Raw genomic sequence first — 15,783 nt, forward strand, 5'->3', positions numbered from 1 at the left:
AAATACACTTTTCACACACACCATCATGTCGATCGAGTGGAATTTCTGCAAATTTATTGAATGAGGTTTCATCAGAAAGGAGTTGGTTCTAATCGTTTACACTACAAATTTTATCCGAGCCGGGCTAAATTTTCAGGAACGCCTACCAGTTTTATTCGTGCTCGGACTACCTCTTGACTAGGTCCGAGCAGGAGTAAAATGTTTGGTTCAGCACGGGTGAGGCAAAGTCGTTTAATTACAAGACAAAATTTACCCGTGCCGAACCAATTTTTTGGTACGCGTACCATTTGTACCCGAGCCGTGCCATTTTTTCTCTGTCGTGGGCCTGTAGTTTAGCACGATGACGTGTAAAAAAGTATTTTTATCCGAGCTGTACCAGATTGTCGGACAGCCGGAAATACGCCTGCGTTCGCAAGCCGAGAGTTGGGATCCATTAATACACGCACCTTGTTTTAGTCGCAAAGAGGGATTTTGTACCATTTAAGCCCCATTTACATGGCAGAAAAAGTTTGGCACGGCTCGGATAAAATTGGCACCCGTACCAAAAAAATAGTACTGATACCCTGTTTACGTTTGTGACATCTAAATGAAATAGAGGCATGTGCACTAAGGCAGAATTGCGTACGCTGGCCAAGTTTTTTAATGTCTTGGTGACGATGCCCAAGCAAGACACTGCACGTCATCTGCTGTTTGTATGGCAAATTCCTCTGTCAGGTTGTTTCCACAGATAACTCGCATACGATTTTCTGGGATGCCGTCATGTGCGAAGATTCTCCGAAGTGTTGGACGGTTAGCGCTATCAAAGACTTTGGTAAAGTCAATAAAGTTGGCGTATACAGTGGCTGACCATTCATTGTTTTGTTCTACAACTTGGCGAAGTGTGAAAATTTAGACGGCACAGCCTCTCCATTTTTTGAAACCTGCTTGCTTTTTTCGAAGAAGACGGTAAACTGCTGAGGTAAGCCTGTTGAGGATAACGTGGCTGAGGACTTTGTACGTAGCCGACAATAACATTATTCCCCTCCAGTTGACTACAATTAGTGCGATCTCCCTTCTTGGGGAGCTTGACGTTAAGGCCGGTTTTCCAAGACATCACGTAGAATATCAGTGAGCAGTATTGGTGTATTTTGCTCATCGGCCTTCAGCATTTCTGCATATATCAAATACTTCTGGTGAGTTGTCTCAGGATCATCTCTATTCAACACTCGTTTGAAGTGTTTCTTCCAGAATCGTAGCTTTCCCTCATCTTTGTGATCATGCCCTCGTTGATCTCTCACAGGCATGTGTGTTGATTAGAAGTCTATGTTTGTTGGTGACATGTTTGGTTTGTGAGTCCCCATGTCAGGTTTTGAAGCTGCTGTCTCTGCTTCGTCTGCTATCTTTTCGATGTGCCTCTTTTAATCTGCTCTCTTCTCTTTTTAACCTCCTTGTCTAGGGTGCGATATTAGATATTCTTGTCAATGTCACCCCAGTGATTAATGAAGACAGAAGAAAGCTAAGGGAACGGTATGACACTTTAGAGTCTCATGTAAGAAGCCTTAAGTCTCTAGGACTCCGTTCAGGCTCCTATGGAGTTTACTATCATCGATTATTATGAACAAGCTGCCTCAGGAGCTGCGATTGATTATTTGTAGAGGAATAAAGGATCAAGAGTGGCAGCTCGATACTATTATGCGTGTATTAGAGAACAGGTTGGAAGCCAGAGAGCGTGCATTTCTTCATGATGAGTCTCAGTTATCAGGTGGAAGTCAGGCATTTCCAAGCTTCCGGGTGCGTACAACTACATCTGCGTTGTCATTAAAGATGTGAATATTGTTCATCGTGGTGTAAGATAGGTTATGAACGTTTATTCGTTTGTCTCACGATAGAATCGCTTTGAGATGTTGATCGCGACGATTCGGCTGCAATACTGCTAGTCTTCATCAGGCGATGAGGTCGATTGTTTACTCGTCGCTATTTATGCACGTTGGTTCGCTGTGATTGGTGCATTTCGATCCTATCCTTATTATTCCAGTTATTTCGACTAACAGATGATGTTCCCTCAGAGGTCCGCTTTGTAGTTGAACGGCTGTTGTGCTTTCTGATCGTAGGTATCCATGCTTCAGGAATTTCAATTCCGCTATCTCTATTGATGTTATTAGAATGAAGTCTTATTTGGATAGCCTCTTTGACCCTGCGTGTGTATCGGCGAGGGTCACGATCGATAAACTTGACTTGATTCCAGAAAGGAATATGCCCCGTTTCGTTTGCGTGCTCCGAAACTGCGGAGGTTTGTGTATGAGCAAGCCTTATGTCTCTGTTGTGGTGTTCTTTTATCCTTCTTGCATCGCTCTCCCTGTTTCCCCTATATATACTTTGCCGCATTCACATGGAATTTTGTACACAACACCGTCTTGTTTGCCTGGTTCTAGGGCGTCTTTTGGTCGTACTAAGTAAGACCGAAGAGTTGTGTCAGATTTAAAGACGGTGCGAACGCCTTGTTGTTGTAGGCAGCGGCGAAGAACCTCTGAACCTCTACACCTTTAATGTAGGGTAAAACCGCAGCAGATTTAAATTCCTGCGTGGGTTCGTTGTTGGCTGTTGGTCTTGTGGTCTTAGTAAGTTTTCGTATGAACGAAGAAGGATAACCGTTAGAAACAAGTACCGACGATGAATGTTTCTTTTTTTTGAGAGATAACTGATGGTTTTGTTATGACTCAGAGGTGTTACGACGGTTGTGAGTGGACAAAACCATTGTCGACTCGACAAATGAAGTTGCGAGTGGAGAAATGCATCTCATTATGGAGACTTAGAAATTTGTCACTATGTTGTATCAAGCAAGGGGCCCTGCGAAATGTTGTCGGGTCGTACGAGTCGTACGAGTGGACAAAACCATTAGTTCTTTTCCACATATTTTATTATAACTGGGACGAAAGATATCGTTATATCGAGGACTTCGCTATATAGAGGTTCGTTAAATCGAGGTTCCATATATAAACGAATTGACATACATAACATCTTAATATCTAAAGGACCGTTCATTTTTTATGGGTTAGGGGGGGGGGGGGGGGCTGGTGGGATTTGATAGATAGTCACTGTTATATATAATGCCCCCCCCCCCCCCTTTAGAACGAAGAATATACATTGTGTTTAGCGTGTTTCATTGGCACACTTTTAGAACGAGGAATATACATTTTGTTTAGCGTGTTTCGTTGGCACACTTTTAGAACGAAGAATAAACATTGTGTTTAGCGTGTTTCGTTGGCACACTTTTAGAACGAAGAATATACATCGTGTTTAGCGTGTTTCGTTGGCAGACTTTTAGAACGAGGAATATACATTTTGTTTAGCGTGTTTCGTTGGCAGACTTTTAGAACGAAGAATATACATTGTGTTTAGCGTGTTTTGCTAGCACACTTTTAGAACGAGGAATTTACATTGTGTTTAGCATGTTTCGTTGGCACACTTTTAGAACGAGGAATATACATTGTGTTTAGCGTGTTCGCTAGCATTCTTTTAGAACGAAGAATATATATTGTGTTTAGCGTGTTTCATTGGCACACTTTAGAACGAAGAATATACATTTTGTTTAGCGTGTTTCGTTGGCACACTTTTAGAACGAAGAATATACATTGTGTTTAGCGTGTTTTGCTAGCACACTTTTAGAACGAGGAATTTACATTGTGTTTAGCATGTTTCGTTGGCACACTTTTAGAACGAGGAATATACATTGTGTTTAGCGTGTTTCGCTAGCATTCTTTTAGAACGAAGAATATATATTGTGTTTAGCGTGTTTCATTGGCACACTTTTAGAACGAAGAATATACATTTTGTTTAGCGTGTTTCGTTGGCACACTTTTAGAACGAAGAATATACATTGTGTTTAGCGTGTTTCGTTGGCACACTTTTGAAACGTATATACATTGCGTTTAGCGAGTTTCAGGTGTTTCTCCAATCGACAATTATGTTGTCCACTCGTACGACTCGTACGACTCGACAACATTTCGCAGGGCTCTATACAACATAGTCTCCATAATGAGATGCATTTCTCCACTCGCAACTTCATTTGTCGAGTCGACAATGGTTTTGTCCACTCGTACGACTCGTGCGACTCGAGAAACCATCGCAGGGCCCTTGCTTAACAACATGATGAATAATTTATTAAGTATCCATAATGAGAACATTGGCCCTGAAAAGCCCCATTCGGGGAGTGGTCAATTACATTTTTTTTCTCCACTCGACTTAGGCATTTACGACTCGTATCAGGTCGTGTATATTGGACATGGGTGAGAGGTCTGGGGGCATGCTCCCTCAGAAAATTTTGAAATCTAGAGGCTTGGAATTGCCTTTTCCAGCGTTCTCCAAGAGCTATTTGTGATTTACGCATATCGCGAATTTAAGACATTTTTGAGACATTTTTGAGACATTTTGACATTTTTATGACATTTTTGATACATTTTGAGACACATTTTCACATTGTTGTCGCGATTTCTGGTTTGGGGGTTTTAGGTTTTGGCTGTTTAATACTGTTGTGCATCACCCTACGTAGGGTTAAAATGAAAAGAAGTACAAATGTTATTGTTTCAAACCTCTCGGGAAGAATTAAGATTAATTTCAACATTTTATACCGGTCTGTTTTTTACTTTTTGGGAAAAAAAAAACTGACGAGAATTTTCGGCCAACGGCCTACTGTTAAATCATTGCGAGTTTATGGCTTGTCCTTTTTGATAACCCTCTTCTTTTACACACTCGACAGTAAGTAATGTTTGTTGTACCTCTTTACATTGCGTCGTTTTCAAGTATTTTAATTTAAATTGCTTTATAAAGTTTAAATTTTGTCTCACTTTCGTCCGCCATTTTGTTTGTTAAAGATGTATTTTTCACGAGGCTACCGTAACTGTCAATCATTTTTAATTACACCGTTTTGCACTGCCAATTACACTTTTTGCACTGGTTTGTCTTGGGATAAATTGACGTGTCCTTAGCAAATCAGAATGGATAAATTGTTGCTTGTATATTATTAAAAAAGTAACTTTAATCAGAACTCGCAAACGGTCAATTGAGCAAACAAACCTGCAAACAAGTGTGAAACCTTAGCATTTATAATAGCCGAGATGTTGTAAATGTAAGGATTCAAGGAAATAAACGTTCGCTACGATTGTAAACGCCCTGTTCTAGAGTGTTTATAGATAATATCATGACCTGTTGTCTGTGTATTCTACTCAGTTATCGACTTTGTTGATATCTTTTCCAGGTTCAATCTCATTTTTCTTATCTTGTGCCTCAATTTAAGTTAGAAAATTTAGGTTTTTTAAAACCTAAGTTTTAGATGGCGTCTTTCGGTCGACTAAGTAAGATTTAAAAACGGTGCGAACGCCTTGTTGTTGTAGGAAGCGGCGATGAACCTCTGATACACCAATGTAGAGTAAAACCGTAGTAGATTTAAATGTCTCCGTGGGCTCGTTGTTGGCTGTTGGTCTTGTGGTCTTATTTAGTGAGTTTTCGTTTAAACGAAGAAGGATATCCGTTAGAAACAAGTACCGACGATAAAGTATTGCAGTCGAAACATCGTGATCAACATCACAAAGCGATTCTATCGTGATACAAACGAATAAAAATTCATTCCTATCTTAAACCACGATGAACAATATTCACATCTTAAATTAAATAAATTTGAGATGTAATTAAAATATCTTATCACCAGTATCTTGTTGGACACTGTACCCAAGCGATATTGATGATGTATGTCTTCCTATCTTATGTTTCTTTTAGCATTATTTATTTATTTATTTATTTATTTATTTATTTAAATAAATACGCACGTCTTAAAGCTACATTCTCTTACCAAGTTTATTGCGACATGTCAGCAAATGCAGGCGAATGGACACTCATTGCTCAGTCAACTCTCCTAAGACGGACACCCTCGACCGACCGACCGAAGCTGTCCGTCTTAGAGAGGTGTCCGTCTTGTAGAGAGTCGAGGTAACATGACACCGGTAATTCTGAGATTATAAAGCTAAACCTTTGCACAATGCAACAAACCTTTGCTAACTGCAACAATACTAAGATAATAAAAGGACCGTATTTGCTTGTTAAAGCAAAAATTGAGAGCTTCTACAAACTGTAATACTGTAAGTAGAAAACGACCTCTTTAGTGTCCATACACGAAAGCAGAGAAGTAATCCGTTAAAACGTCATTGTTTTTGGTAAGTAAGCTTGGTATACACGTGTCCTAAGGGCGCTGACTAACTTTGCTTTAGGTCGACACGAAGTTTGGAAGTATTTTCACTAATAAAAAATGATTAAAAACACTTCTCAAGTGTCCGTTAATGATTTCAAAGTGTCCGTTGTCCGTCTTACTAGAGAGGTGTCCGTCTTATAGGGAGTTTGGTCACAGTAAAATGACTGTAAAACGGCAGGGATCATCACTAGGTGTTCATCTTATGGTGGTGTCCGTTAAGAGAGAGTTGACTGTGTGACATGATATCTAAAGCATTTTGGAGAGATGGAGGGAGTGAGATAAAAATCACACGCAGCGACGATAGTTCACACACTGCTCTCCTCCGGACATATACCAACTGCTTAAGCGGAAACACCTTAAGGGGATTCTTGTCCAGTTATGGCAAGTTTACTTATCGTAACGTTTGGTCCAACGATCAGTGTCTTGGAAGCTGTCCAGTGTTTTATGGAGGCCCATACAGTTCCACTGAAGGCTTTAGTCAAGGGCACTGTAGTAGCAATGTTCAGTACAGCAACTACATTGGTTTCTGGTGTCAATGGGGTAGTGGTGATGGTTCGGTGATGATGATTGGAGGAGGAGGGAGTGCCGGGATGCGACCGAGCAGATCACGGTATCGGGATCACCGAAAATGATAGTGGAGGTGCTTTTGATGACCAGAGAACAGCAGAGTATGATTTTGGAGGTCAATCAATGAGCTATGTGCCCACTTCTTCTTACTCATTGAATTTGTGGAGTCGTTGAAAATAAGAACATTACAGGACCCATGACTGGTCATTAAAGAAGAAGTTCACTCCAGAATGGCCATTTATTTTCTTTATGCCAATAAAAAGTTTATAAAAAGATTGGTTATTCACCAAAATTTTAGCCTCCAACGTGCGCTATAACCCTACGAAATCTTTCCCAAAACTTGACAACCGGACGCGCCATCTTGGAGCTGGTAATGTATGCGTGACGTCAATGAGCTCAGCCCGAAGTTTGGTGGGAAATTTTAAATACTCAAAACTCATCGTTTCTTCGTAATGGCTTTTGTTTGTCAAAATGCCTCTTTGTGCAGTTCCATTTCGCTCAAACAGCGCTCTAAGAAATACAAAAAACAAGGAGTTTCGACTATTTAAATTTCCCCGCCAAACGTCAGGCTGAGCTCTTTGACGTCACCCATACATTACCAGCTCCAAGATGGCGGCGTTCAGTTGTCGAGTTTTGGGAAAGATTTCGTAGGGTTATGGCGCACGTTCGAGGCTGAAATTTTGGTAAATAACATATCTTTGTATTAACGTTTTATTGGCGTAAAGAAAATAAATGGCCATTCTGGAGTGAGCTTCTCCTTTAAGTTAGTTCAGTGCATTTGCATCTGCGTAGCTTTCCTGATTAAAAACAGAAAATATTTTTAATCAAAAACTTTAACAATGCAAGCTAAATTTTTCACTCAACTGACCACAACAGATCAGTAAAGATTTTGCTATTTTAAATTAATTTTAAGATTAAAGATTTAATACGATTTCCAAGAGTAAGAGTAGCAACTGCTCACAGACCAGTTAGAGGTTTTTCTACCCTCATTTAAGACAGGCTGTGCAAATACAGGGTTCAGATGTCATATAATTGTCATAAAATTTAATTTTTAAATGCTGACTTTAATGGTTGTATTAGCTGTGCGACTAGCTAATCAAAACACCATGCCGAATCACGAATTATCCAGTACATTAAAGGGTAATAAATAATTGTAGCCATGACTAGGAAAGCATCATTTTGGAAGTGAAGCGACAGTTTTTGTTTGAGTCAGTTAATCGTTATCAGCAGCGTTACAGTTATCAGCACTCTTATACATGCCGTGTATTCTCTAAGATATAAGGACGACGGACACGCATGCAGAGATTTTACTGATATAACCAGCAGCAATTTTACCAGTAAAGCCATTTACATGCGCCGGATACAACGAAGAAAACTTTCGGAGAGTCATGCGAGTTCAGTTCGTTAAACCAGGGTTGCACTGTATTGCTGTTAACTAAATACAGGGATATAATTTGATGATAATGATGAATTTGAAACCAAACGAGAACTGTACTTCTACCATGCTTTACAATTTTGTGGTTTTTTTTTAAGATAACATGTCATTTAATTAAAATATGTTAATGTAACTTAATCGCCACCATAGACAATAAAAATTGTGATTGCGGTAAATAAAATTGATTTTTTTTTCGTCTTGTTCCCTTTACGTTGTTCTGATAAACCATCCAGAGTTTGAATTAGAAAACGAATTTTGTGCTTCGGTCACCGAAAAAACTTCACCCACAGCGATGCAGCCATGCTCCAGTACAACTAATCCTGTGCTCTCTACCTTTCATGTATCCAAAAAAAACTTAACTTGGCTAGCTATGTAGGCAGCGTAGGCAGCTGCGTAGGCAGCGTGGCCGAGTGGTTAGAGCGCAGGACTTGAAATCAGGAGGTCCCGGGTTCAAGTCCCGTTCTGACCACTATCTGGATTTGTTCTCGGTCGTCCCGAGTTCAAATCCTCGGTCATGCTTGTAAATAGCCAACTGGTCTGCCTCCTGCCAGTTGGGATTTTTAACCATGTTATGTTTATTTAATATATTATATTTGTTCAGTATTTGTTTCATATACACGGCCCCGCAAGCTTCTAGCTTTAAACACAAACCGTGTATAAATAAAGCTGCTTTACTTTTTTTACTTTGGTATTACGCCGAGTGAGCGTTCGTTTTCAGTAGTGTGGTTTTAATTTCTAATTTTACTAGACTTAAGTGCATAAGTTGTTAAAGCATTATTATATGACTATATCGTTTTCCTGCAATTCAAAGACCCCCCCCCCCCCCTTATCTCTGGGCTGATATTAATTTTTTTTCACTGCCACATCTTGTTCTGTACGTAATTTGCTTTTGACCCTTTTGTTATCATTCGGTATACAGGTTGTCGGAAAAAAAAAAACATCAAAGTGCACGCGACAAGACCGAAAGGTGGTCTGGGTAGTTCACTGGAATTTTGCATATTGGCCTAGCGGAAATTTACAAGTTTGTATTTTTGCACGTGGAGAATTTGTTTTTCTTCTCAGGAGGCCTATATCTGTAGCTTTACTTTTACTGTCGTATGTCTTTGAGTGAGGAAAAATTCTTCTGAACTTCAGAGGGTCTAAACGTACCTTGTTTCTACATGTCTGAAAAGAAAGAAAACCTGAAAATTGCGCTTATTTTGTTGTTATATTTCATTAGTATTTAACACGTGCAGTAGCTCAATACGTCTACCCATACTACCTTTAGGGATTGGCTTGTGCAGTTTTGTGCTTTTTTCCGACAACGTTTCTCGAAATAGCTGTATGTTGAAAAGGAAAACAAATTTCATAGCACAAGCATTGTCTCGAACCCGGCCTAGGTCGGAGGTCAAGTGTATTTATTTTGTTTTCAAATTGCCTTTAGAAAGTGAGTGAACCAAACAACAGACAACTAAAACGGAATGGAATGATAGTATTCTCATAAAAAAAAATGATTTAAGAAGGAGATGAGGATGAATTAACTCCAAGTTTAAAATGGGGTGCAAATGAAAAAAAAAAAGGTTTAACATATCTCTTAAATGAAGTGGAAATGTTCAACATGACTTGAGCATGGGACAAAGAAAAATTCTGAGTCCCCGACGGGAATCGAACCCATGGCCTCCCAGATACCGGTTGGGCGCTCGGTATCGGTATCTGGGAGGCCATGGGTTCGATTCCCGTCGGGGACTTAGAATTTTTCTTTGTCCCATGCTCGAGTCATGTTGAACACTTCATAATCATTATTTATTACCGAGCTTAAAATTTACCATCTTTATTATTTACTACAAACTTGATGAATTCGACATTGCTGATCCTAGCAGTATGCAGGGCGCGTGTCACTTATCAACCTAGTAAAATGGCCCAGCTCACAACGAGTCTCTCGTAGCTCAGTCGGTTAGAACGCCCAACCGGTATCTGGGAGGCCATGGGTTCGATTCCCGTAGGGGACTCAGAATTTTTCTTTTTTCTTTGTCCCACGCTCGAGTCATGTTGCACACTTCATCTTCATTATATATTACCGAGCTTAAAATTTACCATCTTTATTATTTACTATATCTCTTTAAGGTTTACATGACCTTCACTGTCAAACTGTTATCTTCTGGCACAAATCCACCATAGAAAACTCAGTGTGTCGGAGCTAATAAGAACGTGACAGTATCCCTAAGAATAAAATATGTGTCTAGAAAACTGCTTCAAATATTTAATTTCTTTAAGGTTTGGATAACCTCCACTGACAAAGTGTTATCTTCTGGCTCTTCTGGCACAAATCCACTATAGGAAACTCACTGTGTCGAAGCATGTACATCTGATAAAAGATGTAAATCTACGTTATCAACTTCGCCGGTATTTTTTTCTAATGAAAACGTGACAGTATTACTAAGAATAAAATATATGCCTAGACCAATTTCATTCCAATTGTTTATGTATTTAGTACATTGTTCTCACTAGATAAGGCTGATCAAATTCTATATTCTCAGGAATCGTGCGAAATTGAACACTGCACCAGCTCAAAAATTGTTGGTACTTATTCTTCATTACGCAGCCTTGATGAAATCGTATATTCTCGCAAGCTTCTACTTAAACCAAAATCAGGAGAATATAGTTTTGGTCCATTCCAGTAGGAGGTGGTTTATAGGAAAAGTGGTTTGAAACAGTCGTCAGAGGTATAAATGACAGTTGATGATCAATAGTTGGAACTCTCAGCTTGATACTGCAGTTTGTAATCTCTCGGCAAAATGACGGTGTTCCCAGGTGCTCCACTGTTGGCTGTGCTTTTGGTTTTGTGCAATTTCGCGTCTTTGGCTGAAGGTTAGGCCATGATTTATATTCTGAACGGAAGTTTTATTTGAACTGCTTGAACTAAAGGGAAGATTCCGGCCGTAGGAGATTCGATTTGATCAGGCGTACTTTTCAAGGCTTAGAAAAGTCACCAAGACGAATTTCAGTTACAATGCTACATTAAAATTGTATACGGAGCAAAACGTCTTACCTTTGCTATGTAACAAGGTAGTACATACATTTTAACACAATATTTTATTTTCATTTTAGGACAAGATCTGGTCCAAACTGGAAAGGTCAACTTCACGGTGGCATATCCAGACTTGCTTTATTGCACAACCGTGAAATACCCTCGTACATTTTCTAGCTCTAGAAATGTACGTGTCCTTGCATCCATCAGCCATGGAAAAGAGTCTGCCAGTGTTCATGATTCAGCAGTTGTGTGGACGTCAGACGTGACACAGAGCAGTTTCCGTGTATGTGTGTTGAAGTCGGGACTTGGTACACTGAATGGATCAGCTATCGTGAACTGGATTGCGTTTAGAGGCACGCCCAGTGAAATGCTAGACGGCACCGCCTCCTTCAGTACATTCACCAGCGGAACAAAATGTGAAAGAGTTAACTTTGCACAGGTATGGCGGTAATAAATTTTACCGGTATATGTCGAAATTTTTTAGTGGTCATTAAACAGGAAATTTATAATTAATTATGAGAAAATGCCATTTTCTTGCCAACGCCGTTGCGGATTTTATTTGACGTGTTTATATTGCTTGAGACAATTAATTCCAAAGAGGCAGCAGAAAGCTAGGAAAGTGTTAAAATTAAATCAAAGAAACGACGGATTTGATGTAAGACAACAGCAGCTGCAAAATGGTCTAGTTACGTCAGGCGGCTAAATAAAAAAGTAAGATGAACACGGCAGATTTACGAGTTCAGAAAAACAATCAAATTATCAGCAGAAAACAGTGCCATGAGGTTTAGAGAGTCATGTGCGGGGTTAGTAACAACCAATTTCACCAGTGTTAAGGGTTGACACACAAAGCCTAAGAACTTAGCCGAGAAGCTTTAGTATTGTTGTAGTTTGTTGTGAAAATTGGCGAACGGAATATGTTTATTTTGTCATGTTCAAAGTGCTTATGAAAGTTGACTGAACTCGGAACTGATTTAGTGAGTTGCTTAGAGTTTCCAAACACAATATAGGTCAGTTTAAAAAATATTTTACTTTCGAAATTTATGCTTGAATTATTGCACCCAGTTAAAATAGTCAGGCCGCGATGCTTGGAACCGTTTTGGCTGTGTGAAAAAGTTCTGGTTCTTTCGAACTTTGTTTGATCGATATCTGTTGGCTTCTTGTTATTGTTCAAATCAAGTTGATTTCATCTCCCTTCTCGACGATGGGTTGTGTCATATCATTGTCAAACTACTCACAGGCAACGTTGACAATGTTGTGAGAGGATATATTCATCATCAGTAAGAGGACTAAAAAACAAAAAAACAAAAACTGAGGTCAATTTGTTGAACCAACACCACAGAGAGTCGCGTATTTTGTTCCCTTTGCCAGGTTGTAAATCGCGCACACGATTAGTGTGCTATCTTGGCTGTCTTTCTCTCACAGGCGATGGAAAAGAATACAAAACGATATTTTTAGGCCTCCTTAAAAGCGGATTTCAAAAGAAAAAATGACACGTTTTTCGGTTTCTATATTCAACCAATTCAAGCAAGGGCACGCATAAAACTCGGCTAATCATGTTTGGCTACTGAATGGCGGTAAAGCAATCTAAAGATAAAAGCAAAACAGAATACGCTTTTCTATGTCGAAAGTCTGTTGATGATGTGTCATCAAGTTGTAAATCTTCGTCGCTAATTAAATATCCTGACGTGTTTTTAAAACTTAAATATTGTCTTTACTGATGTCAGATGCGGTACTGCCAGACAGATATGTTTTCTTAGCTTTGATAGCGATAAACTAATTGCTCTGCAGTTTGCTACTGTGTGGTAAATCCGATTAAATATAAACAAATTCTTCGTTGTCCTTTGCAGCGGTTTTCGTCCGTTCCAAAAGTTCTCGCCACAGTACGTCACTCAGTCAGCAATAAGCCACAGGACGCCATGAATATCTGGATAGAAGAGTTAAAGGAAGATTATTTCAGAATTTGCCTCCGAGAAGTGAAAACATTTGATGGCAAACATCAGAATATAGAAGTGGTAAGTTTACAAAGAAAACTTTCTATAACATCACTTACTTGTGAAAAGTTTTCATTGGAACGTATTAGCAGCGCTATTAAGGAAGTCATACACAGTGCGATAAAAATAATCTGCGCATTCTTTTTTTTAAAAAGTTTATAGCTGCTGTTACTGTTTTGATCGGAGTACAGTAAGCCGTGCGTGACCGTTTGTGTTGACATTGTTACAGACGATAACACGAAGGATCTGAAAGGCATGATTGTATCGAGCAGTATTGTCCATTCTTATGTAGAAAAAGAGTTTGAACCCTTCAACAGTTTATATCTTTGCTTTTTATTGGCTAAGTTATACTTCTTAGCATTTCTTCGTACATTTTATACAATTCTTGATTTGTTCATTTCTTCGTGGTTATTCTACAAAGGCAGACGGGATAATCAATAAGAGGCAAAAAATACCAGGCACAATAATAAAAATATTAAGCAATCAGTCTCAGCAAGAGATTATAAAGATAACAGAGTCTATCTCCCATATAGGCCTTATTCCAAAGGTAATCCCTCTTTAGTTATTTTTAGACATGGTACCCAGTACTTCCGCGGATTTGAACGCGCGTTGCGTGGATGTTCTCGCGCGTTTTCGTGGAGACGACCCCAAACGGAGTGGCGAGGAAATGGTTTGAACGTGCCTTGTATCAATTTTGTTGACGAACGCTACACCAAAAAAATTCAGATATCAGTAAAAAGAACAAAGAAGCGTCCGCTTGGGTTAGTTTTAGTTCAGGATTGTGGATTTGAAAGCACAGCAAGCTCAAGCGAAAGGGTTTAGTTACAAATGGGTGATCCTGCTGTTCAAGTCCCAGCAGACGAAAGCCTTCAAGTCACTCAAGCTGCCGCAGCTGCTAATTCGAACCGCAGCTGCTAATTCGAACCCTCAATAAGTTACAATAAGCACGCATTGTAATAGAGTTCATAGGACTTTAATGACGATCCAAACTCTTACAACAAAAAACAATCGAGTTCAAAATCAAACAGCGTCGCCGAGACAGAACAATACCGTAGAATTCCGGTTATAAGCCCTGGGTTTTTACATTTTTGTTAGGGGTTTTGGGGGGGGTTTTTAGGGGGGGGGCTTATGTGGGGGGGGGGATAAAAGGGGAAAAAAAAAAACTTTTAAAAAGAGGCGAGGGGGGTTTGAAGGAAATTATTTTTTAAAATAAAAAAAAAAAAAAAAACATTTTTTTCCTTTTTTTTTTTTTTTGGGGGGGGGGTTTTGGGGGGGGGTATTTGTTTTTTTTTTTTTTTGGTGTTGGGCTTGGGGGGGGGTTATAAGGGGGGGGGATATTATTTTATTACAGCGAGTGACTGTGGGCTTGCAAACATAACAGTATTTACAAATTAGTAGGTATAACGTGACAACACACCTATTGTTCGAAACTGTAGAGAGGTCAGTGTAAGAATTAAAAGAAAACAATGTGAAATCAAAATAATACAATCACAACATGGTCACAAACAAACACTCGGGAGTAGCAAACAAGAATAATCATTCACAAATTAAAGAACGAAAACAATACAAGGAACGCAGAAAGATGAATATAAACTCCCCGCTGGAGCATACGTCGAAGTACAAGGAGGCAAAAAAATTAAAAACGCTGTTGACGCGAATAGAATATACATCATTTTGGTAAAAAGACATTTCAAGTAAAATAACGGGACAAAAAACAAAATCAATAAACTGCTTAACCTCATCGCTTCGCCCGAAAAACCTGGCGCAAATAGAACGAACTAAAAACTGTTCGCAACTATCAGTCGGGTAAAAAGTCAATCTACACTATGTAATATTGCCCGCAAAGCAAGAAAGCTACTCGTTACTAAAGCAGGGCATAATGCGAAAAGTATGAACCAAATGCAAATCTGGCCGCAAAACCAGTTATAAAGACAAAGCTACAAAGTAAACGTGTTGCCCGCAAAGCAGCTAAGCCACACGTTAAAAGCAGGGCATAAAATAACTGAGAAACCAGGCAATCAAACAAACAACAAACAACAAACAAACAAACAAAAACAAAAACAAACAACAAACAAAGACAAAGACAGCACCAGGGAATCAATGCATGTGCACACTGCCCAGCAAAACGAGTGACAAAAACAACATGTCCGAAGAGAACCCGAAGAGGGAAAGCAGACGAGAAAGACAGCCCAAACGGGAAAACAAAAAACAGAAGAAAAACCAAAATTAACGGACTAATTACTTTTTCAGGACTGGCTGGCTTTTACACGGAAAGGCGTTCAACTAACATTTCAAGGAAAACTACAATTTGAAAATGGTGGGGCGCCTCTGGAACAAGACAACTTTGCCTTCTGTGGTACCGCGACGGCCGACGAAGCGAGAGGGAAAAAGCCCCCCCCGCAGCAGAGAGGGAGGGAGGGCTGATTTCAGGTTATCTGTAAGGTAACGTCTTTCCATTAAAAATTACAATTAAGAATTGCAACAGACTTAAAAAGTGGTGTTGAACATGGCTGGCGGTTGTTACGTAAGGGTTGTATCAGTACCTTGCCGTCTGGTCTGA

The 15,783-nt window shown here is 39.5% G+C and overlaps 1 protein-coding gene across 1 annotated transcript; it reads left to right on the forward strand.

Moving 5' to 3' along the window:
- Nucleotides 1-10,328: 10,328 nt before the first annotated feature.
- LOC144642326 (uncharacterized) lies at nt 10,329-15,647 on the forward strand. The gene is made up of 4 exons (XM_078501291.1): nt 10,329-11,069; nt 11,310-11,671; nt 13,080-13,244; nt 15,474-15,647. Exons 1-4 carry the CDS (start codon nt 10,997-10,999, stop codon nt 15,645-15,647), a joined length of 774 nt encoding a protein of 257 aa, XP_078357417.1. The 5' UTR covers nt 10,329-10,996.
- Nucleotides 15,648-15,783: the final 136 nt, after the last annotated feature.

Source organism: Oculina patagonica, chromosome 2 (assembly GCF_052425735.1).
Source record: "Oculina patagonica isolate OP01 chromosome 2, crgOcupat, whole genome shotgun sequence".
Taxonomy (NCBI): Eukaryota; Metazoa; Cnidaria; class Anthozoa; order Scleractinia; family Oculinidae; genus Oculina; species Oculina patagonica.

What these genes read in the sequence shown, in the direction of transcription:
- LOC144642326 (XM_078501291.1), top strand. Translation starts at nt 10,997, where the DNA reads ATGACGGTGTTCCCAGGTGCTCCACTGTTGGCTGTGCTTTTGGTTTTG. An exon ending in TTTCGCGTCTTTGGCTGAAG is followed by an intron (nt 11,070 to 11,309) that starts GTTAGGCCATGA and finishes TTTTCATTTTAG; the next exon opens with GACAAGATCTGGTCCAAACT. An exon ending in AAAGAGTTAACTTTGCACAG is followed by an intron (nt 11,672 to 13,079) that starts GTATGGCGGTAA and finishes TGTCCTTTGCAG; the next exon opens with CGGTTTTCGTCCGTTCCAAA.